Source organism: Rhipicephalus sanguineus, chromosome 2, assembly GCF_013339695.2.
Source record: "Rhipicephalus sanguineus isolate Rsan-2018 chromosome 2, BIME_Rsan_1.4, whole genome shotgun sequence".
In the NCBI taxonomy this organism is placed as follows: Eukaryota; Metazoa; Arthropoda; class Arachnida; order Ixodida; family Ixodidae; genus Rhipicephalus; species Rhipicephalus sanguineus.
Window position 1 is genome coordinate 91,075,705 of NC_051177.1, and position 24,975 is coordinate 91,100,679.

At 46.5% G+C, this 24,975-nt stretch overlaps 1 protein-coding gene across 2 annotated transcripts in view; it reads left to right on the plus strand.

Annotated features, from left to right (window-relative positions):
* The window catches only part of LOC119383363 (uncharacterized), a 305,608-nt gene that overhangs the window by 219,044 nt on the left and 61,589 nt on the right, over nucleotides 1-24,975 (plus strand). The window contains exon 1 of one of the 2 annotated variants that reach the window (XM_037651456.1): nucleotides 23,920-24,001. The exons of the other annotated variant lie outside the window; for it this stretch is intronic. Within the exon in view, the coding sequence (XP_037507384.1) occupies nucleotides 24,000-24,001 (2 nt within the window). The 5' untranslated portion in view covers nucleotides 23,920-23,999. Of the gene's footprint in view, nucleotides 1-23,919; nucleotides 24,002-24,975 lie in introns of those variants that run through there. 2 annotated transcript variants of the gene reach the window in all.

Below are 24,975 nucleotides of genomic sequence, written 5' to 3' on the forward strand. Positions count from 1 at the left end.
CAATGTGATGCCAGTCCGTAAACAAATACGAAAGTTGTCTCAACTCTTTTTTGTTTCTTTTTCATACTTCGTGGAAACTAAATCCGTGGCTCTACACTTATGTTTATGCAAATAAAAAAACAAACAAACAAGAAAACCATCGGAGTTATGTTTTTTCCTTGTTCGGTCTCTGAACTAATAAGTACGCCATACGCCGCGACGGACAACGTTTAAGTGAGTTGTTTGTTTATACGACGCATCGCCCCTTACTGTATTCGCGTTCTGTTCCGAGAATTCTGATCACGGTTGTTGGAAGCGTAACACGAGTCGATGCAATTTTCGTGGTATTCGCGCGGGTAACCTTATCCCCTCGAGACTGCTTGTGCCGGAGTGATCATGGACGAGTCAGGTTGGTCCACGCTGATATGCGAGCAATCCGCGCACGGCTTCGCTTTATTAAATTCGTTCCCCTTCGCACTTATGCAACAGAAAGAAAGAGGACATAGCAGTTGGCTCTGCGTTTAAACCCGGGAGATATTGCAGTTCTTTTCGTTGTTTAATAATTTCACGCATGATGTATCATGTAGCCTGTAGGCTACACCGCGTGCGGCCGTCCCGATTGATAGTGCAAAAAAATTTCAGCCGCCCTTATCTCCATGAATACGCCTACGTGTTGCTCGAATAAACAGCACACTATGTCTGCCAGAAATATAAACAGAGAAAAAACACAAACTAAACAAATCGAATAAAATCAGGAAAAGCGACCAGTATGCGCGTGCGCTTAAGATCATGTACGAGTTTATTTATTTATTTATTTATTTATTTATTTATTTATTTATTTATTTATTTATTTATTTATTTATTCGGTTAATACCATCCCAAAAACGGTAGGTAGCTCTAAAGACGTATTTACGATCTGTTGTTTCTTAACAGGCGCTAATCGTCACGCCAGTGTCCTTGCATTCCAAACGCTTCCGTGTACGAGAATGATGGGGATCGAATAATCGGTATCATTATCCGCATAACGGAGTGCGATATTTGGGTGAAAATATTGCGGCGTCTCTACTTATTTCGGACAGAAAGGTAGATTCATATGCCCACCTTTTCACGGTGCAGGAGACGTATACCGTATAGTATACTATAGGGAAATGAATGGTCCTCACCCTTCTCTATGCGGGATTTTCTTTCTCTAGTGATGGTGAAATCGACGCCTTCCTTCTTTGCTGCATGAAATGTCCGGGCTGATAAACCAGAAACGAGCAAAAAAAAAAAAAAAACCAACACCCAAGTTGCGACAATAAGCGGAGCTTTTTTGTAGCGTTCTAAATAAACTAGATTTCTCGGGACTTCTTGCCGTACCGCCTCTCATTGTCTGGCGTTTACGGATCGGTCGAAGCAAATATCGATAATTTCTCCAGATGCACTTCGGAGGCCGACGACTCATTCGAAAGATTAAGGCTGACTGGGCGAAAGAAATCGGCCTTATTTTTATTTTTCTCTCCCTCCTCAAATGAGGCGTCCGGAATTCTGGGCCTACAGATCAGAATGAAGGCAATGGGTACGTCTGTCTCACTTAAGCTGAAACTCTCCTCTCTTCTCTTTCTTCTTTTTGGCATTCTCTCAATTTTTGTATTATTTCTCGCTTTTTGTACCACGTTGCTCGTTCTTTTCCCAGAGGGATCAGACGGGGGTGGCTCCCTCGAAATCCCTTTGGCGCGCGAAGAAAAACTCAGGGCCGCAGTTTCTCGCGCCCCAGATCCATACAAAATGACCATTGGTGGGTGTGAAAAGCGCCGGGAGCGATTATGTAGACGTGCGAAGAACTCTTGCGAGAATTCGAAGTGGGGCGGGCGCCCGTCGCTCTCGACGATTCCGTCGGAAGTTCATCAGCCGGAATGTGTTGATTACCCGGATAATCCTGGAGCGTGGAAGCAAGCATAGGCGGCCTGCAGGAGCGCCAAGATTGTTCTGACAGTTGCGCTAGCGACGAAAAGTAAAGAAGCAACAAAACAAAAATAACTGGCTAGCTAGTTTCATCGATCCGTCTGTATAAGATGGTTCATCTCAATTCTTATTGCCAGGTTTCTCTATCTCTTGATTTTTGATTTCCTACGTGCGACTGAGTTTGTAAGGGGCGACAGAGATTGGAAGTGTCTCCCTTTGTCTGGGCTTCCAAACTCCGGCATATAATACGATCGGCATTTGAAACCAGGAAAAAAAAAAAGAGTCATTCACGTGTTGTTTTCAAGGTGTCTGAAATCTCGGTTCTCGATTTATCTTGCCTGCTTGCTTTATTCTTCTTTTTTTCCCCTGAATTTCTTCTTTCACCCCGAGTTAGCGATGGCTGTCTTGAATATTCTGGCTTTGTGCGAAAAAGTCAATCGCTCCATGCGTCTCTGAATGATTCATGATTGCGACAGAAATTTCCTGAAAGGAGCTTATCTGACGCGAATTCCTAGTCTCTGTCTCTCTACCTTCTATAATATTGTCATCTTTTTTCTCGGCTTCGAATTTTGTTTTCCGTGTGTATAGGCTTTACGCTCTTTTTGCGATCAGCGACGGCACGCTATGTGTGCGACAGAAGCTTATGTTAAGAGCGTCGAGAGAGATTTTGACGTTCTTACTTGAGCGCAGAAAAGACGCATATTAGAGCGTAAAAGCGAAGAAAAAAATACACTGGAGAAATGTCAAAGACACGGGGTATAGAAGGATACATCCTGTCCAACGTTATCCTCGCTCCCCTAGTCCTGCTGAACGGATGCAGCAAGCGAAAGAAAGCGGCGTACAGAAAGGCTTACGCAAACTTTAACAGGCTTACGGATGACGACAGACAGACGTCAGACTTTTCCTATAGCAGACGACGGCGACGCAACGAATCAAAAAAGGGGTAAACGTGTTCGATTCAGTTCCCACGCTTTTCGCGAGACTGAGTATATACCAGTGTTGTACACGTTCCTCTAAAAATAGAACGAAAGCTCGTTCCTCGTTCCTTCCCAGTATTGGAACGAGTTCCCGTTACAAGTTCCCTTAGAGTGAAAGGAACTCGTTTCAGTTACATTTCGAAAATTGGAACGTGTCGTTACATTAACGTTACATTTGAATTTTCATTCAAAATATAGTGCCTGATAACCCTGAGGCGAAACAAAGTGAGCAATTTAAAGCTAACATTGAGCTACATATATTTTACGAATTTGACATCGCCGGCACTAGGTTATTTGTAGATAAAATGAATCTAAAGAAACGCTCCTAGACGAAATTCTTTAGAGACCACCGCGGCCATATTATGTCTGACTGCAACTTCCGTGCTCGTTTATTACAAGTGCAACACATGGGGCACTTTCCACGTCAGTCTTCAAGTGTGCCGTCAGACTCAGAGTACTGCGCTTCAGATATTCAAATAGAAGTTCCCACGCATGCACCAATTTAAATGAGTTTGTTGCACAGGAAACCACATCGAAAAGAACAATACATAAGCGTTTAATGAGTGCTGATTCAATATCGCAGTGTGAGTAGAAAGTAATGTCCAGGATACACATTCGCAACTTAGTAAAGTCCCTTGTTCGCACTTAGCAAGAGTTGCATCTCGATGATGGTATCCGACTGAGAAACCTGTTTTCTCTTCAGCATTTCGTTGGCAATGTTGAAGAGCCATTCCATCAAGTGCATGCTTGGGGGTACTGCCATGTTGTATACAAATAGGGACAAGTCAACCATGGCCGTAGGGGCGAGGACAGGCTCGGCGGGCGCAACAAGAATGTAGCGCTGGATGTACTCGTACCATTTATTGCATGACAGATGTTATCGGTGCGGTGGCTGTCGAACTGAACTATAGTAAAAGTTATAGACCGATAGCCTCGGAGATAACTCGTATGTTGAAGGGATGTCTGCCCAAACGAAACCATCGAAGGCACCGGACAGGCGCCACTGCAGCACCCGCGTCCACTGCCTTTCGGTTCTCTTCCCCGCTATCCACGCAACCGGGTGTCAAAAAGATGTGTCGATAGCTGCCGGCGGCATGCACGAGATACTAAAGGAAATGACGACCGAGCCTGCCGCTAAAGACCACGCGAGGAGAGAAACATTCCCAGGAACTGGACTGAAGCTTCGCAGTCGGCAGCTCGCGAACATAAAACCAATAAAACGTCGGAAGAGTACGCTGCACGCGGCAAGGCGCTCACTCCCAAAGGGTAGAACCAAAGTGTAACTTCGTCACCGTTACGTTGGGGCCAAAGACCATTCCTGCGCAGTGAGAGGCCACCGCGCGAGATTTCGGATGTTATAGCACGTCGGTGCTTCACTCATTTTCTCCGGCCTCTGGCGTTGTGATTGGCTCCTCTCTCCCATGCGCGTCAAACACCAGATCCGCGACGATGATTCGCGCCGTTCAAAAACTCCGCAGAACCACGCGTAGGCGCCTCGACTACGGTAAGTCGGCTCCCCCACTTTTCCCTATGCCGACAAGGCCACGGGGACGCGTAGCAGAACCGCCCGAATACACAGCCCCCCCCCTCCTCGCACAACACACACACACACACACACACACACACACACACACACACACACACACACACACACACACACACACACACACACACACACACACACACACACACACACACACACACACACACACAAGCTACGTTCGAGTTGGCCGAACAAAAAAGTCACCGAGGTTAAAAAATTATGTGCCCTTTCCTGGCGGCAGCCTTACAATGGGATTCTATGATTTTCAAATGCCAAGTAAATGTTTTCCAATGTGTATCTACACTCCGGAACGGCCAGTGATTGCTGTCAGAGTGGCTCAGTCAAAAAGAAAATAAAATCAGCTGTTCTTCCCCGCGCGTGCTCGGTCTTGACATCGCGCGCTTTCCTGCGCCCCCGGCGGGCGATTTAAAGTGAAAACCAGGATGCAGCATAGTCAAGTGACAGGCGAGCGGTAGATTCTTCCGCCTCACGTGGTCGCCCATCCACCCTGCTCTGCATGATGTGCTGTGTGGGGGTGCCTGTTCAATGTCAAGGAACGTTTACAGAAGGAACGCCGTTCCCTATGCCGTTCCTGCGTAAACGTAACGAGTTACCGTTACAGTTCCACCAATCCTTAATGAAACGATGGCGTTCCTCCGTTCCTCCAAAAAGAAACTAGTTCCTGGAACGTCGTTCCTTGGAACGCCGTTCCGTACAACACTGGTATATACCTAGACCCGGGGATTTATCGTTACCGCTTCATGGGCATTAACTTCTTCTTGTTCTTCTTCACACGTCAACGATGACTGACGCTGTGGAGGTTAAGCGAATGTGAAGAAGAGAGAACGAAACGTTCGAGTAGAGGGGAAAGAAAAAGCTCACGCGACGTGATGGAAGTTGAGAACGCTGCGGATTGGAAGGGGCGCCCAATGGACCGTTGTCGCTCTGTTTACTATGCTAGTACTTTTTCGCTATAGCTCAGACTATTATACTCAGACTACGCCGAGCTACACGTCTAGTAAAAGGACACGTTAGGTGAGCATCTCGGCGCCTTTGTTCCGGGACGTAAATTCCCATCGAAGCGCAAGGACATTCCCGGGACCAGCAAGCTATAAGTCCTGCGAGAGAGCAGTGTCTCTGGAGGCAACAGGCCGCGTCCGCGATCGCCCATGGGCTGCGACACGAAAGTTCGTTTTCGCTCGACCCTTTCTTTGCTCAGGCAAGCATGGTCGCTGTCCCTCCGCGTGGTGTCCAAGTTTCGTGGTTTTACTGTTTCATTTATATTTTATTTTTGTCATCCGGTTACCCATCTCCTTGTTTCGTTTTTTAGTGTTTACGCGAGCGCTACGTAAGCACTCTTGGGGGAACTGCGGAGTTGTCGAAACGGCGCATGCGAGCCACAAAAAAAAAAAAAAAAAAAAGGAGGAGGGGAGAGGGACAGAAACAACAAACTACGTGTGAGAACTACTCGGTGCAAAAGAAAAAGAAAATTCGGACTCGTAAAAACAAAAGATAAATAGCCAAGTTCGGAGTGCCCGCTCTTGTAAACCCCGCGTGCTTCGCGGGTCGTTCTTCAGGATACGAAGCTTTTTTTTATGTGCGTTTAGTACACTCTGCGACGCTGAAAAAGAAAATAAATAAAAGGAGCCTGACCACGCTGCCGGCTACTTCCGTAAGGCCTCGCTTCCGTCCTCGTCGCCAAAGACGAAAGCTTCGAGAAGGGACTCGCGAACAACGTGGTTATCGCGAAGGAAATGTGTCTCGAAGAATGGTGGCGCGGCCCTGAGGTGCGTGAGCGTGTGTGAAGAGTCGGTGGCCTTCCCACGACGAAGTCTTCACTTTCTTCATCATATTCTCTTTGAAGTATCTCCGCTAGAGTTATGAGTCTTCCTTTTTTTTTTCTTCCGCTCCCCTTCCTTTTACGACGAATACGAAGTTAAGCACTCGGTTCGACTTCTACGTGCTTCTCCGCTTGACACTTTCATTACAGAGTCGCGGTAAAACGACGTGCTTCACACTGTTTTGTTCCTTCGTTTTTGCGAAGTGTATGTAGCGGATAATAGAAGCTCGTTATTCTGTCGTTGTTGTCGTTCGTTTCTCGTTTCCCTTGTTTTCTTGCGTGTTTGATGATCATGAACGAAAAAGTGAACTTTTAACTAAGTTGACACCGTAATGTTTTCTCGCCGTCTTTATGTTGAGAAGCCCCTTTTCAGCGTTCGTCCACGTCTCATTGTTTTCGACCCTGTTGTAGTCACAATTGCGCCGTGCGCATCTTAGAGGACGTGTTTCTTTCAAGTACGCGCGTACGGCCTTGATGATCGGGTTCTTGCAAATACGCGTTATTAATTTGTGGGGTTTTACGTGCCAGAACCACGATAGGATTATGAGGTAAGCCGTAGAGTGGAGGGCTCCGGAAATTTCGACAATCTGGCGGTCTTAAACGTGCACATACATTGCACAGTACGCGGGCCTCTAACAATTCGCCTCCATCGAAGTGCGACCGTCAGGGCCGAGATCGAACCGGCGACTTTCGTCTCAGCACAAACGCATTGAACGCGAAAATATCTACGCATCTTGTTTTGCAACACCGTCATACAACCGAAGTGTTCGTTCGCGATCCATTTTCTAACCATATTCAGTCGGTTGTTAGTCGGAATTTGTGGCAGAAGTGAAATCGCAAGACGGTTCCTTATGTGGTTATGCTATTTTATTTCTTTTACCTTATTTAGTCATTTGTCTCACTCTATACGCACGTGGGGACATTACTCGGTGTAATAATCACAGTGGCTGGGGAAGGTATCTGCGCACCACCGTGATTCTCAACCATGTCGAAATTTCGGATGGTGAGTTGGGAATCGCTCACTATCACCTTGGTTGAAGGCCGCGGCATGGAATCCCCGCCGACCTCCTCTAAGCAGCGTAACCAGTCCCCGGATGGGCTCCTCTCTTCTGGAAGTAATAAAGTATCAATCAATCAATCAATCAATCAATCAATCAATCAATCAATCAATCAATCAATCAATCAATCAATCAATCAATCAATCAATCAATCAATCAATCAGTTTGAACCAATGGCGCTTTTTTGTAACTATATCAAACCATAACCTCTTAAATGGCAGAGATTTTCACCTTGATGTAAATATTGGGTGCACGTGGCACCTCGGACAGGCCTATTAAATATGCATATTCGGCTAACTTAAGAGTATTAGAGACGAAAGTTGGGCTAGTTGGTATGTACAACTGACGCAGCAAAGCGCAGGACGCAGTTCAATCTTAGAGTTTCGTCCTTCTTTTGCTATTTAGCTATCTCTCAAGTCGGCTAATCTAGTTTAGATGCATGATAGTCGGGTCAGCGAAACTTTGAAAGTTGTAGCGCATTCTCGAAGTGATGCTTCCTTGCCTCTTTGCCCCTCCCTCCCCCTTTCTCCTCTCGCTTAATTTTTATCCACAAACACCGACTTCTTCTTGCGCCTGATTTTTCTCTCTCTCTCTCTCTTTCTCTCTCTCTCGTCGGCTTTTTTTTTTCTGTCTTCCACCTCTGTACAGCAGCATGAAGCAACTAAACATTGCTTCCACTGTTCCTTTTTTTTTTCTTTTTACTTTTTTTCCGGGTGCCTTTGTTCGCGTTCTTGCCGAACAAATGAAAAAAAAAAAGCATGCAAAAGTGCCGCGAGAGTCCGGGGCGATAAGAGTTGTCACCGTGGGACACCGGCGGTACTCAGGCACGTTTTTCAGAGCGAAGCGAATGCGAAAAACTAGAGAGAGAGAAACTCGATTTATTGTTGGAACACGGACGTCGGTGCACTAGAGTAAACAGCGGCACGCTCGAAAAAATAAACAAACGCACGTTTAAAACAGAATGACGGCTGCTGCAGAGTCAGCGCGTTAACAAGCGCCTGCGCGTGCGAAGAAACGACGCAGCTTGTTTTTCAGACTCGCTCGCGAAAAGAACGGCCCTGAAGCTCGGTCCTAAAAGGTTGTTTACTCGGCTCTTGAATAGCTTCTGCGGGAGGCGACGTAGCTACATGGTGCGTATTTACTACCGCGCAGGCTGTTCTTGTGCTCCGACTCTTCTTTAGTCGTTAATGGCGCTACTTTCGCGTTTCTTTCATCGACATAGTGGACACTGTCGATTGTAAAACTGTAAAACGTTCGTGGCGTAGCTCATCCTAGTCGGAATGTTGGTGTGTAAGTAGTTGGACGGTGTTACAGTCATGACTTTGTAGTGTCGTCACAGACTCTTCTTTTTCTTCTCTTATAGTTTTCACACACCCTTTCCCTTCCGAGGTACAGGGTATCGAACCGGAGACTTTCTCTGGTTGACCTCCCTGCCTTTCCTTTACCTTTATGTCCTGCTGCTTTTCTTCTTCTTCTTCTTCTTCTTCTTCTTCTTCTTCTTCTTTTTTTAGCCCCAATCAAGAATAAGAAATGGGCATATCATGTAGCACGAAGGCAACATAACCGCTGGCCATAGACTGGATTCCAAGAGAAGGCAAACGCGCGAGGGGGAGACGGAAAGTTTGGTGGGCAGATGAGATTAAGAAGTTTCCGGATATAACGTGGCTGTAGCAAGCACGGGAACGGATTATTTGGTGAAACATGGGAGATGTCCCTGCTTTGCAGTGGGCGTAGCCTTGAGCGCGCTGCAGCGTATATTTAAAGGAACATCATGCGACGTGATCTGCCCAGGGCTTATGAATTGCAAATATCAGCTGACTTCTTATTTTGCACCACGGTTCTTGAATATCCCCAGCTCATCGACTGTATAGATTTCCGAAATCTCTTGTTCAGAGATAACAAGGCGTTTCCTATTTTCCATTCGCTGTTTATAGCGTCTCTAGAGTGCAAGAATCGATACTTCAACTATTTAAGCATGCCCACCAACTTTTCATTTTGTTAGACTTCTCTCTTTCTTTTTCTTTATTTTAACGAAAGTACAAAGCGGTACCAGAAGCATTCGGCCGATTTTATAGTATATTGGACGTTGCGTCGGGAGAATCTCCTGGCAAGAGAAAATACACAAAACATAATGTGTGTGTGTCTGTGTGTGTGTGTGTGTGTGTGTGTGTGTGTGTGCGTGTGCGTGTGCGTGTGCGTGTGCGTGTGTGTGTGTGTGTGTGTGTTTGTGTGTGTGTGTGTGTGTGTGTGTGTGTGTGTGTGTGTGTGTGTGTGTGTGTGTGTGTGTGTTTTAGAAGCCTGCAGTATCGTCTAGAAGAAGTCAAGTAGCTGCAATTCTTCAACTCTTCCACGCATTATTTTGGCCTAGAACACACAGAGGCGGAAGCACCTGTGTGAGCTCACGTGTTCTCGTCCGTTGACATCAACGATGCAAGTACCCTCTTAGTGAATATCGAGGCGAAATGCTAGAGGCCCGTGTACTGTGCGATGTCAGCGCACGTTAACGAACACCCGATGGTCGAAATTTCCGGAGCCCACCACTACCGCGTATCGTATCGTGGTTTTGGCAGGTAAAACCCCAGATATTATTATTATTCTTTAGTGAATAACTCGTGACTACTGAACGACGCTATATTTACCTCTCGATTCGTCATACTAAAGGTCTTTTTTCCTGTACCGCCCCGTTCTCCGCTAGCTTACACTTCACCCTTTCGGCTTTACGTATACATTTCCGGGAGGTCTCAACTGAGCAAAATTTCTTTACTCACCCTAATATCATCATCTTATGCACGCGATAACGTCATCATCCAATTCTTAGAAACGAAGTCCGCTGATGTGCTTATCCCTTCCTCGGGTCACATCGCTTGCGGAATGAGCGATTTTTTTTTTCATCCACAGAATATAATTCTGTCAACTGCCGAAGTTCCAAAATGAGCATTTAAGCCAATTTCGTGCCGGTACTCTCTGAATTTTCGAATTAAAAAATAATAATGAAAAAGGGCTGAAAGGACCACGTGATCGCCTGCCTCCCTATAATACTGCTGGCGTTCGGCTTGCGTGGTTGGCGGCGCGCATGTTCAATGCAGCTGCGCTTAACTTTGTAAAGTCGCGGGACAAAAATTTCCTTAAGCCCATCTTTCCCCGCAGAATTGCGCAAGGGAGCTTGAAGACACAGATGGTTCTCGCATAATCGGATAACCCTTGCAGGCTTCCGCTTTCAGCTCACCCCGATCGACCCTGTATTCCATACACCTCCACCTTTATGCAGGCCTCTTCGTTCCCAATTCGTCCTTATTCGTGAAACGTCGATTCGGTTTTCCGCTTCTGCATTAAAGGAGCCGAAAGGGCACATATAAAATGCAACAGCGCAAAATTGGTTTTGCCCCGCACGCACGTGAGCAAACGCGGCTCCCGTACAACTTATATTGTATAACATCAATTCTCCGATCCCACTCGCGAGAGCTAAATCCCTCAATAAACGAAAGCCGCAGTTGTTTCGAGTGCTCAACGCTTAATCCAGGCCGCGGAAACGTCGAAGCATGCATAATTTGTGCATCGCATACACTCTGGTTGGTTGCGTGTGCTGTCGTCAGCTGTTTTTCGTCAAGAGCTCTCGAGAGCGTTAGCTTGCATCGTCAGATGGAGTTTTCAAAACGGCAGCATGGGTTGAATTTATATATACATCAACCTCATTTCTGTCTCTTATAAAGCTGCAATTCTGGACCGTTGTATTCGCTTGGTGAGCCAGTCCTTATATGCTTTTGCGACCGCAATCATACACAGAGACGCTCAGCGCGCATTACGTCAGGTGCTGCACTGCGCCAACGTATCGAGCCGCGTCTCGTTACACCGCGGCTATGGAGCTTGAGTGCATTACTAAGTATTGCTATTTTTTGCTCTTAGCGCATCGAATAAACTTGCTTTTTTTTTTTCACCCATAGCCGCCCTGCACTCTAAAGCCACAGGATTAACTAGCATTAGACAATTTGTACTCGTAACTGCGGTCCTTCGTTCTGCGGTGCACATGAATAATTAGGCTGATTGATGATTACGATAATGATGATGATAAACTTACATGTGTGAGATTTAAGGCTGTTAATAAGAAGTGCCAACGCGGGCGTGACTGGATATCTTTCTTCTCCCCTCCTCCTCCTCCTCCTCCTCCTCCTCCTCCTCCTCCTCCTCCTCCTCTCTCTCTCTCTCTCTCTCTCTCTCTCTCTCCATGCTTGTTGTATATATAAGAACTCCTTTGACAGAACTTTCACGTCACGGAACTTTAAGTTTTAAGGATTTTTTTTTTTTACATATATCTTCCTGATACTTGCAGTTACTTTAACGTATACAGCAGGCGTTTATAGCTTTACATTTCTAGCTTTTTTACGTTACGTACAATTCGCGCGCCCATATCGCACGCAATTGAGGCCGCGACGAACAAGAACAACACAGCCACGGCAAGAGCAACATTTGTAAACAAAAAAAAAGGAAAACTTTTGATGAAGTAATAAAGTATTTCTGCCTCTGGCAGAAAGCTCCGTTTTTTCGATGTGCCTGTCGCATCCAAGCCCGTCGTCGGCAGCTGAATCCTGTCGTTAGCGATTTCGCACCGCGTGGTTTTTCAACATTTGTGACAGCGCGGAGGTGAAAAAAAAAGGAAAGTAAGAAGAAAAAGGAGAAAAGGAAAACGTAAAGAGACACGGACCTGTAGGGAAACGTCGCCTGTAAGAAACGTAACTGGCGCGGGTTTTCTTTTTTCGATTTTTGTTTTGCTTCCGCGCTCGTATTTCATTCCACCCGGCGGGTGGGGCGTCGATTCGACTGTATACTCTCGAAATCAGACGGGCGGTGACACGCCTGTCGCGCCGTGCGCGTTTACCGCAGCTTCGTGAAGCCAGGCAAGAAGTAGCATGTCATACGTCGTGTGCCGGTTTTGCTTGCGCGTACAGAAAACCGCAGTCGTGTCGAAATCCCTGACGGAAGCATGTTTCCTTCCATACGTATACTTTCTATATATATTTTTCTTTCCTCCGGCTTTCTTTATTTTTTTTCTTCTTTCTTTTTTATTTGCTGCGAGCATTTCTCAACAAATCCGGAAACCCAGCAAGCACAACGTGAATAGATCAAACTGACACAGTCACCGACAACTGCGATATGTATTAGCCACACCTGTTTTCGAAATCTTGAGTCGTCGTCCGTGTTATAGCATATAGGTTCGCAGTCGCTGCTGCGTTCACGTTGATATTTTTATTGACAATTCTCGAAGCAACGATTCCGAATGAGTTGTACTGCGTTGTGAATAACACACATATTAGATCGTAACGGTAAAGCGTTTAACTGATAAGCACTATGTTGTTGCCCTTTATAACTAGAAAAGGCTGAAAAGCAAAGAACGATGGCGTGGTATACAGCCAGGTAACGATATCGCAAAGTTGATGAAGGGAACGGTGTTTCTTTTCGGTTTACAGCGTATGTTATGAATGAGCAGTATGTCGAGCGCGTAAAACATGCTGTTTCCATTCCTCTACCATAACAGAAGCGTGGATTGTTGGTTGAACATTGTATAACGGAGGTAAAACCACGTAAGCCTGTACGATATGACATTTCGTCTTGACGAGCAACGTAGCTCCATGACAACAGCTCTAACCCGCCATGGTAGTCGGTAAAGTGTCGCACAACCAAGCTTTAGTACGCAATGGCCACGGCGACCGCATTTCGATGGAGGCAAAATGTAAGAACATCCTTGTTCTTAGATTTAAGTGCATGCTAAAGAAGAACCCCTGGTGGCCTAAATCAATCAGGAGTCCACCAATACGACGTGACTCGTGACAATATCGTATTTCTATGACATAAAACCTCATAACCTAACCTAACAACATCTCATACACGGTGCCGCGTTGTTAGCAGCGTTGTAAAGAAATCAATCCTTCGCCTCACTGCGATGTAACTGGCAGGTTCCACAGCGCTGCACCTATATACTTTTGGTGGAATATGGATTACGTCCAATCTACATATCGCCGTATGTTATCTTTTGTTTGTAAGTTCTTTTCTTCGTTTTGTTCGTTTGTTTGCTTGCTTGTTTTGCAATCTGGTATTCGTGTCGTCATTGTGGTCCTTTATCGGCTTTGTTTCGAAATTCCCAGGGCGGCCGTATACAGTTCGTGTGTTTACGTGTCACGTCGATGGCACCGTATGTCGTACATCGAACAAGCGCACTTCGTCGCATCGTTTTCGTCACCTCCCCCGCCCTTCTCTCCCTCTTTCTCTTTCTCTCTCTATATACGTATGCCGTTCTCGATTTCTCGTCAGATTGGAGCAGAGAACCACACGGCAACAACTCGCAGGCCCCGACGGGAAGGCCGGGGAGAGGTGGTGGTCGTGCTTCGAGTCTCGAGAGCCAGCTACAGCTGCCGTTAGCGCACCGGACGTCGAACCAACCATCTCGGAACACTTCCTTTTACCTAGGACGCTGTATAGCTACGATACAGAAAGATGAGACGTTTCTATAGCGGGGCAGTTTGTTCGCTTCTCTCTCGACACGCTGATACCGTGCCGCGAGAAGACGGGCCTGGTATATATATACGTATAACCGTTAAGTGTATGAACGAGGATGAGAGAGCGGCAGACACTTCGAGTTTGTCGATAGCGCGGCGCTAACGTGTGCCGCTGCCGCAGAAATCCCGCTACTGTCCGAACGTCATAGCTGCTTTGACGTCGGTGTTCCTATTTCGTTTTTTTTCTCTCGTAGTTGTTTGGGAAACGTTACGCCTGCTTTGTGTCAAGGAGTGCCGGCGTTTAGTGACGTGCGGACGCCGTCCGGGCTTTGTCGATCGTCTTCGACCGTCCGGAACGTAGAGCCGCTCTCTTCCTCGGTCCTGGAATGTGCAATAAAATGGCCGTTCAAGGTGTGGTAGAGATAAGCTGCATCCCACGTGGCAACAGTTCGATAACTTTCCAAGTCCTCATCTTATGTTCTTTCTGCGTCCTCACATGATGGTGTTTTCTTTTTAGCAGGATTCCCATCAGTTTGACCGTTCGAAAGCGTGTTGTTTTCAGTTGTTGTTGTTGTGTCTGCTGTAAGAATTCTGGCCACCTTTCTTGTAGGTGTCGATTAGGATTCCGAACCTGGCTGGTTTAAAGTCTTATTTAACTGTTCATGGTCGCAAGTAAGAGACCTGCAAAGATAAGTGAGGAAGGGGTTAGACTTTCCTATAGACGTTGATATCGTTTGGCGCAACTAGCACTGCCAGGACGCCCGGTAATAATAATAATGTGTGCGGTTCAACGTCCTAAAACCACCATATGATTATGAGGGACGCCGTAGTGGAATGCTCCAGAAATTTCTATCACCTCGGGTTCATTAACGTGCACCTGAATCTAAGTACACGGGCCTCGAGCATTTTCGCCTTCATCGAAAATGCGGCCGCCGCGGCCGGGATTCGATCGACCTTCGGGTCAGCAGTCGAGCACCATAACCACTAGAGCACAGTGGCGCGTATGCGTAAACGCGTGATGTCCAACCAGGACACTTAACAGTACCTTTCGAATTGGTATGTAAGACGCGTATAGACTGCTCTATAGAGCATCATCCAGTCATCAAACGTAAATTCACGTATTCATCGCATTCTTTGTGTTCTCTCTGGCAGTAAACATGTCGGTAAGAGAAAAAGGAATTTAAGTTCAGGGACTGGCCGAGATCAACGCATTCAAGATAATGAGGCGAAACGGCCATTGGGGAACGGGAAGGGTAAGCACGTATGTTCAACACCCCCCCCCCCCCCCCCAATGTCACAGGACTGAATATTGGAATTAATAGCGAGACGCTTGCAGAGTACAGTATACGCGCAATAGCGATCAACATGTTCTTTATTTTTCTTGATGACTGAGGGGCACGAGAAAACGGCACACAACGAAAAGAAGTACACGGGACGACGGGGGTCGTCCCGTATACTTCTGTGCCGTTTTCTCGCGCCCCTCAGTCATCATGAACAAATACCAACTCGCCGAACTTTTTACCTTACTTTATTTTTCTGTTTCGGCAGCTATAGCCTAGGTAGCCCCAGTCTAGTGGCATAGAATGTTCGTTTGTTAAAAATTGTTGCAAAAATTATTTGTGCTTGTGGAATGGGAGGGGGAAGAGAGTGGCTTGGAAGAAGCGTACGCGTGCTTGACCAGTGTTGTGTACGTCGCAGTGCCATGCTTCTCGGCTGCGTGAGAAGAACATTTAATTTCAATATGTTGCTCCTGCCGCTTTTATTGCGATAGCATTTGTATGGGCACCGTCGCCGCCGTCATGCACCGTATATATATATATATATATATATATATATATATATATATATATATATATATCTAAAAGCCCCAGAGAAAAATAATTCAGGTAAATGCTTCTGAAGCGCGGAATCGAACCAGGGACCTCTTGCTCCGGAGCGAGTGGCGCTATCCACTACGCCACGAAAACCAGATCCTCCACGTAGCTAACGGCGAGCGTTATATACACACCCTTTACCGCTGGACGGACTCAGAGACGGCAGGCGATAATAAGCGTTTCTTCATTACCAGCGAGTTGGCGCTAGGAGCCCGACGGGCGCATTTTAAAGTCGTCGGCGAGCTCGCTCGCTTCTTCTTATATTTACGCATGGGAGAACCTTGCCCTTCCGTTGTCTGCTCGCGCGGTTTTCTCGTGGTGAGGGGAAGAGGAATGTTTCAAGCTTTCACCGTGATGTCCGCGCTCATGTTACGGCGCGTACGAAAGTCACTCGAGCTCAAGGGACGCCGCTGAAGGAACGAACAGAAGATGAGCGCGAACTATCAAGTGTCACAGCTCGACACTTGAAGCACGCTAGTTTCCTTCGCTGCCTCGGCCGCCTTTGCAACAGGAGAGCTGTTCAAACTGAGGGTATCCGTTGGCGAGCCTCACTTCGTATAGCATTAGTTTCTTGCCATCGCATTCATTGCTTCGCCCTTGCGGCGAAACTGTGACTTTTTTTTCTTTTTCCAAACATTTTCTTTAAACACTGTCATATGTGCGTTAGACGTAACGCGGTGCATCTCGGACGGCTGACTTCCACCGGTATATGTACATACATATGGCAAGCTGTATTGACAGAGGGATCAGTTATGATATTAACGAACACGGACGGTTGAAACAATCACGGCTGTGGTTTACATTCGAATGCATGTACAAACGGACGCAACGCAGGAACACATTGTGTGCACACATACGCATCTATGAGCTTTCTTTCTTTCTTTCTTTCTTTCTTTCTTTCTTTCTTTCTTTCTTTCTTTCTTTCTTTCTTTCTTTCTTTCTTTCTTTCTTTCTTTCTTTCTTTCTTTCTTTCTTTCTTTCTTTCTTTCTTTCTTTCTTTCTTTCACCTTATGTGGCGTACAAACGAGCATTAAGCACTCTGAAATTCTACACACTGCCGTCTAGCTTGACGGGCAGCCATTAAGAAGAAAGAAACGCTCTAGTTTCCTTGCACACGTTGTATACTTTTTCCCTCGAACTGTTTCCGACATCTCCGCCCGCGTGAAGAGAAGCTGCCGTTCTGCCCTTTCGCCGTGCCAATTGGATTTCCAAAACGAACGGGTTTGCACGATTTACTGGACATTCTCTCGAAAGAAAATTTAGCACGCACACGCCTTTTTTTTTCTTTGTCCTTTCGCTCACTATAGGTCGTTTACCGTTTTCAGCAAATACCGTTGAAATACCAAGCCTTCGCATTCATTTCATTAAGCCCCAGCTGCACCAACGAGTCTTGTTTCTTTCTTTTTTTCTTTTTCGTCATTGCCTTGTTTGTATCTATTGAAACGAAAAGAAAGTAGGGGAGAAAGAACGGCAGAAGCAGTAATTGAATCGAATGCCTTTCAGAAAGAAGCCGTCGCATTCTACACCGATCTTTTTGCTACGGTTATTCGCGCTTATCCGCGTGAGTTCGGCTGCAAAGACAGTTGTTTCTCTCTCTTTCCCTTTCTCTCTCTCTCGCTCTTTCTGCAGTGCCTTTACGAGAGCACAATGATTGTACATTCTGTCTATCTTTAGCGAACGTTGCTATATTACAAACGTCGTTTGTATTTTACAACACACTCTCTCCCATTTTCTTCTTTTCTTTTGCCCTCTCGTCTTCATCTTCTTTCTTTTTCCTATCCAAGAGGCAATCCACCTCGTCATTACATGCTCCCACTTTTCCACGCCTCCTCTTCGTTTCATTTTTCTCCGCGCATCGGAGCGCATCATGCGCCTGGTGACGCGTAAGCATTTCTCGCAACCACCAAGGTATCTACTTAGCGCGCCATCCGCGAGCATGCATCATTTTCGCTCGTCCACCCATGGTATTTAGCGCGCATTAACCGTCGTCTCGGGTGGAGCCACCATGGTCTTCCTTACTTTTTTTTATTTAATCTATGGTTATGGGACGGTAACTTTTTATATCCCGTATCCCAGTTACACCCACTCCCAGTTTCACGAGTACTAAGTTTTCTGCGTGCTACCATATCGAGGGAACTGTGAATTATTAACTCGCTTCGTCTGCCACTTAGGCTGGTATACTTGTGAAGCCACAACTATCACATAGCACTTGTGAAGCCGCACATATCACGTAACACTTGTGAAGCCACACATCCACATGTAACAGCGCAGCACTGCAGCCTGAGCGAGTGACAAAAAAAACCAAATGCAGATCCAGTACTATCAAACTTCAGGAAGCTCGTAGCACGGTCACGCAGAGATTCCCGTTCGTAGAGTTCCCACTGCTCCGTTTACCAAGGCCGTCGATGACGTCAATGTTTGAGGTAAGCATGTCGGGTTTCCCCAGCGCGAGTAGAATCTTGTTAGGGAGATTCGCAAACTCCGTGCGCGACATGCGCGCTACAATATGATGCGCTTTATCGACTTCCTGCTTGTTACGGCAGTTGAGATACGGATCGTCTGCAGCGAGTTCCGTCAGGTTGCTTCCCCCTTCAATTGTAGCGACCAAGCGCCGGCGAAGTGCAGGTGGGAGGAGCTAAGGGTGCGCTCTGCAAGGCGGTGGCGCCTTCGCTTGCGTGGCGCGGGAGTCAACCGCATGTGTCCGAAGCATTCTTAGCGATCTTAAGTTAATTATTGTGATTACTTCTTGGTTATTGCTGTTAATTATATCATTTGAGGCCTTGCTCGTTTATCTTCACATAGTTTTGAGCATTGCTAGCCATGTTTTAGACCTGTACCGAGCGCTTGATTGTGAGCGTGACCACGCCGCATGAGATCTATGGATGGACGACAAGCTGGTCCCCTAATGTGCTACGCACTTAAAACGTCGGAGTGTCCTGCTCCCCCGTGACCACACATTCTGCGTCACGATGTCACGACAGGGTAGCTTCCTGAAAAACAAAGCGAGGCCTGATTGTAGAAAAAAGCAATATATTAAGATACTTAATTTAGGGCGCTGACAGGCTTGCCAGCCTTTTTAGAAATTTTCTAGGTCTAGCAGCAAAGCGTAAGGCAGAAAAAAACAACACTTATATAGATTGTGATATGACATGACAGCATTCACGCAATGCGCATTGAGTGGCTGATCTATCTATCTATCTATCTATCTATCTATCTATCTATTTATCTATCTATCTATCTATCTATCTATCTATCTATCTATCTATCTATCTATCTATCTATCTATCTATCTATCTATCTATCTATCTATCTATCTATCTATCTATCTATCTATCTATCTATCTATCTATCTATCTATCTATCTATCTATCTATCTATCTATCTATCTATCTATCTATCTATCTATCTATCTATCTATCTATCTATCTAACAGACCACTCGTCTTTCGCACATATCTATACACATATGCATGCACGTGGAGCAGGGCTTTCTGAAATAACACGTAAGGCTGGGTTGCATGGTTGGGAACACCGGGAAAAGAAGGAAGGCGGAGAACAAATGGAAGGTTTAAAGAAAAACTGCGAAATACGCGTGCGAGAGGCGGACAAGGCAAAGAGAAAGTCCCTCGACGATCTCACTCGCGTTCGCCGGTGGCGGCGAAGCACCGCTGTGGAAGAGCGGTACAATATAGCCGCCCCGTAGCGCGTCGACGTTGAACGTATCTGTGAGTGCGTGCACACCCAGAAAGCGGTGCTTTAAACGACGCAAGAAAAAATACATATAGGAAAAGAACATCTTTTGACTGGAAACGGGAATTAATAGTGCAGCATTTGTGGGGAAGACGATGGTGTACAGGGAGCGGGCGGAAAAAGCGAAGCGAAATGCGCCTGTCTTTTTTTTTTCTTTTTCCATCTCAGTGTAGCATTTTGTTTCGTAGTTGACGTTGCTTTGGTACTTATCCTCTCATATATGCTGCCCACTCGTGTTATAATGTTCTGCTTCTCTCGCTCACTCTCTCGTTTTTATTACTATATTATTTTTGGACAGGGGAGGACTAAGCTACACCGAGCTTGGATTCGTAAAGTGTTTTCAATTGCAGAATCACATTTGCTGGGAAAAAAGACCTTTTTTTTTATTTATTGCTGTCGACGTTAAAAGCTTTTTGTGGCCGGTTGCGATGGGGAGACGGATTTTCCGTTATGCTGCTGATTATTAATTTCGTTCGCTACGTTTTGCTCTTTCTCTCTATATATTTTTTGTTCCACTTTCTGTCTTACAGCAATAGCGTAATGTGTATTTAGCTGCGCTGGTGTACTTTTCGTGTAGTAGCTGCGTCAGAACCTGCACCATTTGTGTAAACGTGTGTGTGTGTGTGTGTGTGTGTGTGTGTGTGTGTGTGTGTGTGTGTGTGTGTATGTGTGTGTGTGGTGTGTGTGTGTGTGTGTGTGTGTGCGTGCGTGTGCGTGTGTGCGTGTGTGTGCGTGCGTGTGCGAGTGCGCGCGTGTGTGGGGGGGGAGGGGGCGGGCGGGCGGGCGGGCGGGCGGGCGAAGTGATGTGAGTCGAGTGAGTGAGTGAGTGAGTGAGTGAGTGATGAGTGAGTGAGTGAGTGAGTGAGTGAGTGAGTGAGTGAGTGAGTGAGTGAGTGAGTGAGTGAGTGGTGTCAAACTACATTCACCGTCGTATTTGGACGTGATAATAAAAATTTGCCACTACTGTTGATAACCGTTTCACCTCCAGCATTTTCGGAAGCTTACCGCTGCCCACTTGTAGTCTTGCGGAATTATCCTGCCGCCGTCACGAGAGTCAACTGCTGTCTCGAAATTGACGCTTCGTTAGCCCTCAAATATATCAGTATTTGTTTTCCGCCGTATTAGGCAAATCTATTCTGAATGAAGTATTTGCATAAGCATTGGGGGCGATGAAAAAGTTTTCTTTTTCCATCCAGGCTGCCAGGATATGTATACCGTATTTACGTGCAGCACTCTGACGAGTGAATTTACTCACTTACGGAGATTTTAAATCCCAATGGAAACACAGCTTTTGTGATAAACGGGAGTCGCTTTGGAATGAACGTCCCTTGACTCTAGGAAGATGGCATACACGGTATTATCAGTGGACTGGCATTGTCGCACCTTGCCTCGGCAGACAGGAAATTGAGGATCCCGTAGCCTAGAGGTACAATGGCGGAACAATACAGCCGTTCTAAGAGTGCCGGCTTGAATAGAAGCGTTACCAACCTCGTCTGAAGAACGACACGTTGTCCATTAAACTGCCTCCCAAATGTTTCCTTCCTGTATCACCTCACCCCTCTCGGAGAGACACTCACACACTTTGTGCCTCGCGCTAGTTAATTGCCTTCCTGTACACTTTGAGGTTTAAAAAAAAAGAAAAAAAAAGGTGGGAGCGGAAAAGAGCCGTCGGGCTCGTTTTGCAAATAACAATCGTTCGGTAAAAGGGAGCGCTCGTCGAATCAACCCTCTCGAATTGTTATACGACTATAGCGAGCGCGGGGCAGATAGCCTTCCCATTTCCTGTAACGAGCCTGAACGACTGTATAGGATAACGAAACGGGCGTTGTAATGAGCCAATCAGACCTATAATGCGCGCGATAGCGGATTATTCATGCGGCCCGTTCACTCTGCATGGAATGCACTGTAGCGGTGCAGTTGTATGAATTGAGCTTCCTTCCTGTTCGAACAAGCGAAATGCAACCTGCAGCTATAGCGACGGCAACGGGGAAGTTTCTTTTATATCGTTTTCTCTAATTCATTAACCTCGCGAATAGCAAGGGAAAAAGCAGCAGCTGCAAAATGTACATCGCGGATACTTCTTTCGTTCAGCACTGCGAAGCTTATAGTATACACGTACGCAGGCAAGTAGCGGCTGTGCTGCGCTTGCAACGTCGTCATAAAGGAAAATGCGAAGATGAAAAGTATACTTTCGACAGCAGCGACGAGTCTTTCTGTTTGCACAGTGAACGAACGCATATACTGCTCGCTTTGTGTAATGAATAAAACATTGGGTAGAAAGAGAGGCAGTTACGTTCGAGTAAGAACGAAAGTGACTGTTCGTTCGGATCTCATAAATTCGCTCCGACAATGGCGTCCGACGTGCAGTTCGGAAAGGAACCGCGACGTATAGAAAAAGGCTCGTCTGTGTATACATACTGTATATCAGAAAATATCGACTCGCTGAATGTCGATTCACCGACAGTGGGTTAACCTTGGCCGTAAAAAGAGAAGAGAAAAAAAATCGATCCTTTTCCCGTGCGTTCATTGGAACGTATAAGTAACACACGCGTTATATACGATACGCGAGTGTGTATATATACGGCCGACCGACTCAATAATGGAAACAATCCTTCGCAAGTATCGGCTTGCGCGTTGGCGCAAGCGCAGATGACAAACGAGTCACCGTCGCCGACAATACATATACGCGGTGACAACGAGGACTCACCGCGCAGTGTCGAGAGTCGGGTTTTATGTTTATCTTCTCGCGTGACAGATGGCATCGTCGCATTTCTCGACGAGGCGCCCGGCTGTTTTAACTCGTTTAAAACAGCGCCTCTTTCTCCTTCGTCTAAAACCTTCCTGGTGCACTCCGCGTATAAGTATAGTGCGCCGCGCGCTCGGTCATTAAATACGAAAGGTGGAAAATGTCGACGACGCATGAGTTACGCGCTTAGACGTCATTTCTACCGGGCTGCGAGCAATTTCTGTTAGCTCGTTCTAATGTGTAAGTTTTCACTGCGTCTTTTATGTTAATGTCTTTAAATCGACCACTTATGTATTTCTAAAATTTTCAAACTTATTTTCGAGTTAGGATCAATGACTAAGCTGCCAAGACAAAACAAGTGAAACTACGGAGCACGATTCGAATGCTCGCATGACGCACACGCGCCAGGATTTCTTTGTTTGGTCGTTTGTTTCGTTATGGCATGTGCTGTCTGCTACAAGTACACCACTACTCTGCGCGGCGCTTTCAGATCGTAACACAGCAGCAGCTAAAAGCATAAACCTCCCGCCGAACCCCTTTCGCTCCAGCACACCTGCATGTTTCAACACCCATGGTAGTACTGGTTGCGCACCACTGTCTCGGCGCAGAGACAGCGCTGGAGCGTGCAGCTTTTGCTGGTCTAATCGAAAGCAAGTAGGTTCGGGCGTTTTGTATAATGCCACATCTCAGGGTCTCCAACGAGAGCCGCAACCTGAGCTTGGTGGTCGATCATCAGAAGCAACTGCTTGCAGCGCAAACTCGACACAAGGACAAGGGAAAGCACGAAGAAGACACACACGCAGCGCTACTAGCAACAACAGTCTTTTATTTTTTTTTCAGACCCGATCGACCTCCCTATATATACCTCAAACGCAACGGTGAACACAGATCACGTGGTGGTAACAAGAAACAAGCAGCGCTGCGTGTCTCTTCTTCGTGCCTTTTTTTATTTTTTGGCCTTGTGTCGAGTTTGAGCTGCAGTCAGTTGCTTCTCGGGGTCTAGCTCTGTGGAGACAGTGTTTTCACATACTGGGTCAATGATTGAATGCTGACTACACTCACTCACTCACTCACTCACTCACTCACTCACTCACTCACTCACTCACTCACTCACTCACTCACTCACTCACTCACTCACTCACTCACTCACTCACTCACTCACTCACTCACTCACTCACTCACTCACTCACTCACTCACTCACTCACTCACTCACTCACTCACTCACCCACTCACTCACTCACTCACTCACTCACTCACTTTTCGTTTCTGCATTTTGGTGCCCACCGAAGAATGAAGAACATATATTACTGCACGCCAAAGCTTCTTGTTTAAAGGTACACATAGCGGAATAAGCAGCAATCCTCTGCACCGCAGCGCGGACTTCCTCACTGGTGGAGGTGACTGTTGTAGCAAAATATTGTTTCTAATAAGGCCTCCGAGATTGGCGCCAGGCAAAGCGTGATTAGGAGCTGTGTTCCGACACTGCCGTGCTAAATTGAACGGTAAAGCCCCTGTTTTAAGTTCTACCCAGCGCGGCTGTGTTTCCGAATACCGCAAGTCACGGGTTGCCATCCTTTCACTTTACTTCTTTATTTTCGCCACACGCGCCGCGTCGCGTAGCGTGCTGCAGCTGCGAGCCTCGTTCGCGCCACTGCGGCGACATCAGCTGTGTGTTCAGCGCGGGAGCGCATACGCCATTTTAACTACGAATCAGATTCACGTGTGTTCGTTAACACTTCACCATCACCGGCAGTGCTCCAGCCGGCGTGGCTTCCGCCGCATTGACCGATTGACTCGGCAATGTGAGTTTTCATTTCTTTATTTTATTTTTTTATCTTTAGCGCTCTAGTTTCCAAGCTGTATTCCTCCTCTGTGTTTTCTACGTAGAACAAAACAAGCCCTGCAGCGCTGTTGGAGCTTGTGTCGGCTTGCGCAGTGGATTCTGGCCTCGTTTTCAGAGCATTCGTTGCACGTATTGCAGTCCAGCCACCATGTGCGCACTCCACGCGAGTAATAACGAAGCTACGGGTGTGTCAGCTGTGTCGTATTTAGTGAGATACAGTTAAAGGTCGGTATCGTGCGGCTAGCTTCAATGGAGAGGAATCCAAATAGGCTCTATATACCTACGGTCTATTTGTTCTTATTTTACGTCCTTTGTCGTCGCTGATGTTAGGGCTGCTATTTTGTAAAACGCTAGCACCGTGGTGTTCCCCGTTGGCGATCAGACTCGCTTGGGTATCGCGGCACCTTCGCAAGCATCGCAAAGGACACCGGTGGTTATCGAGGGTGCCACGAATAACACAAAGGTTTCGCGTCCCTATAGATCTGTTACTAACGGCAACTTGTCTATTGTTTTGGCTTCGCAGCTCCTATCGCGCCGAGTGCTTACGTGCATTTATAAATATAACGTTGCCGCTACTTGTTTCACACGACTTTCTTTGCTTATCAGGCTAAGGCGATATGAACTTTTTATTAACTGGCGAGACAGCGATTAGCCCTCTCTTTGCAGAGAGAAGTGCCGTAGTAGAGAGAAAGAAGTTATCATGCACTTATTATTTATTTATTTTGTTGGTTCATGTTATTAAGCGTGCTTTAACACTCTTCGTGCCTCTTCATGCTGTTATATCCCCGTACCGTATACGAGCTCTTCATTCCTAAGAACCCATTCTGGTTATTCAGCTGCCTTCGCTAATATGTTCGCTATGTCCGTTCGTTCAGTTTGTCCTTTCGAAATTACCTATAGCGTGAAAGACTGTTTTGAGAATGCAGAGTCAGA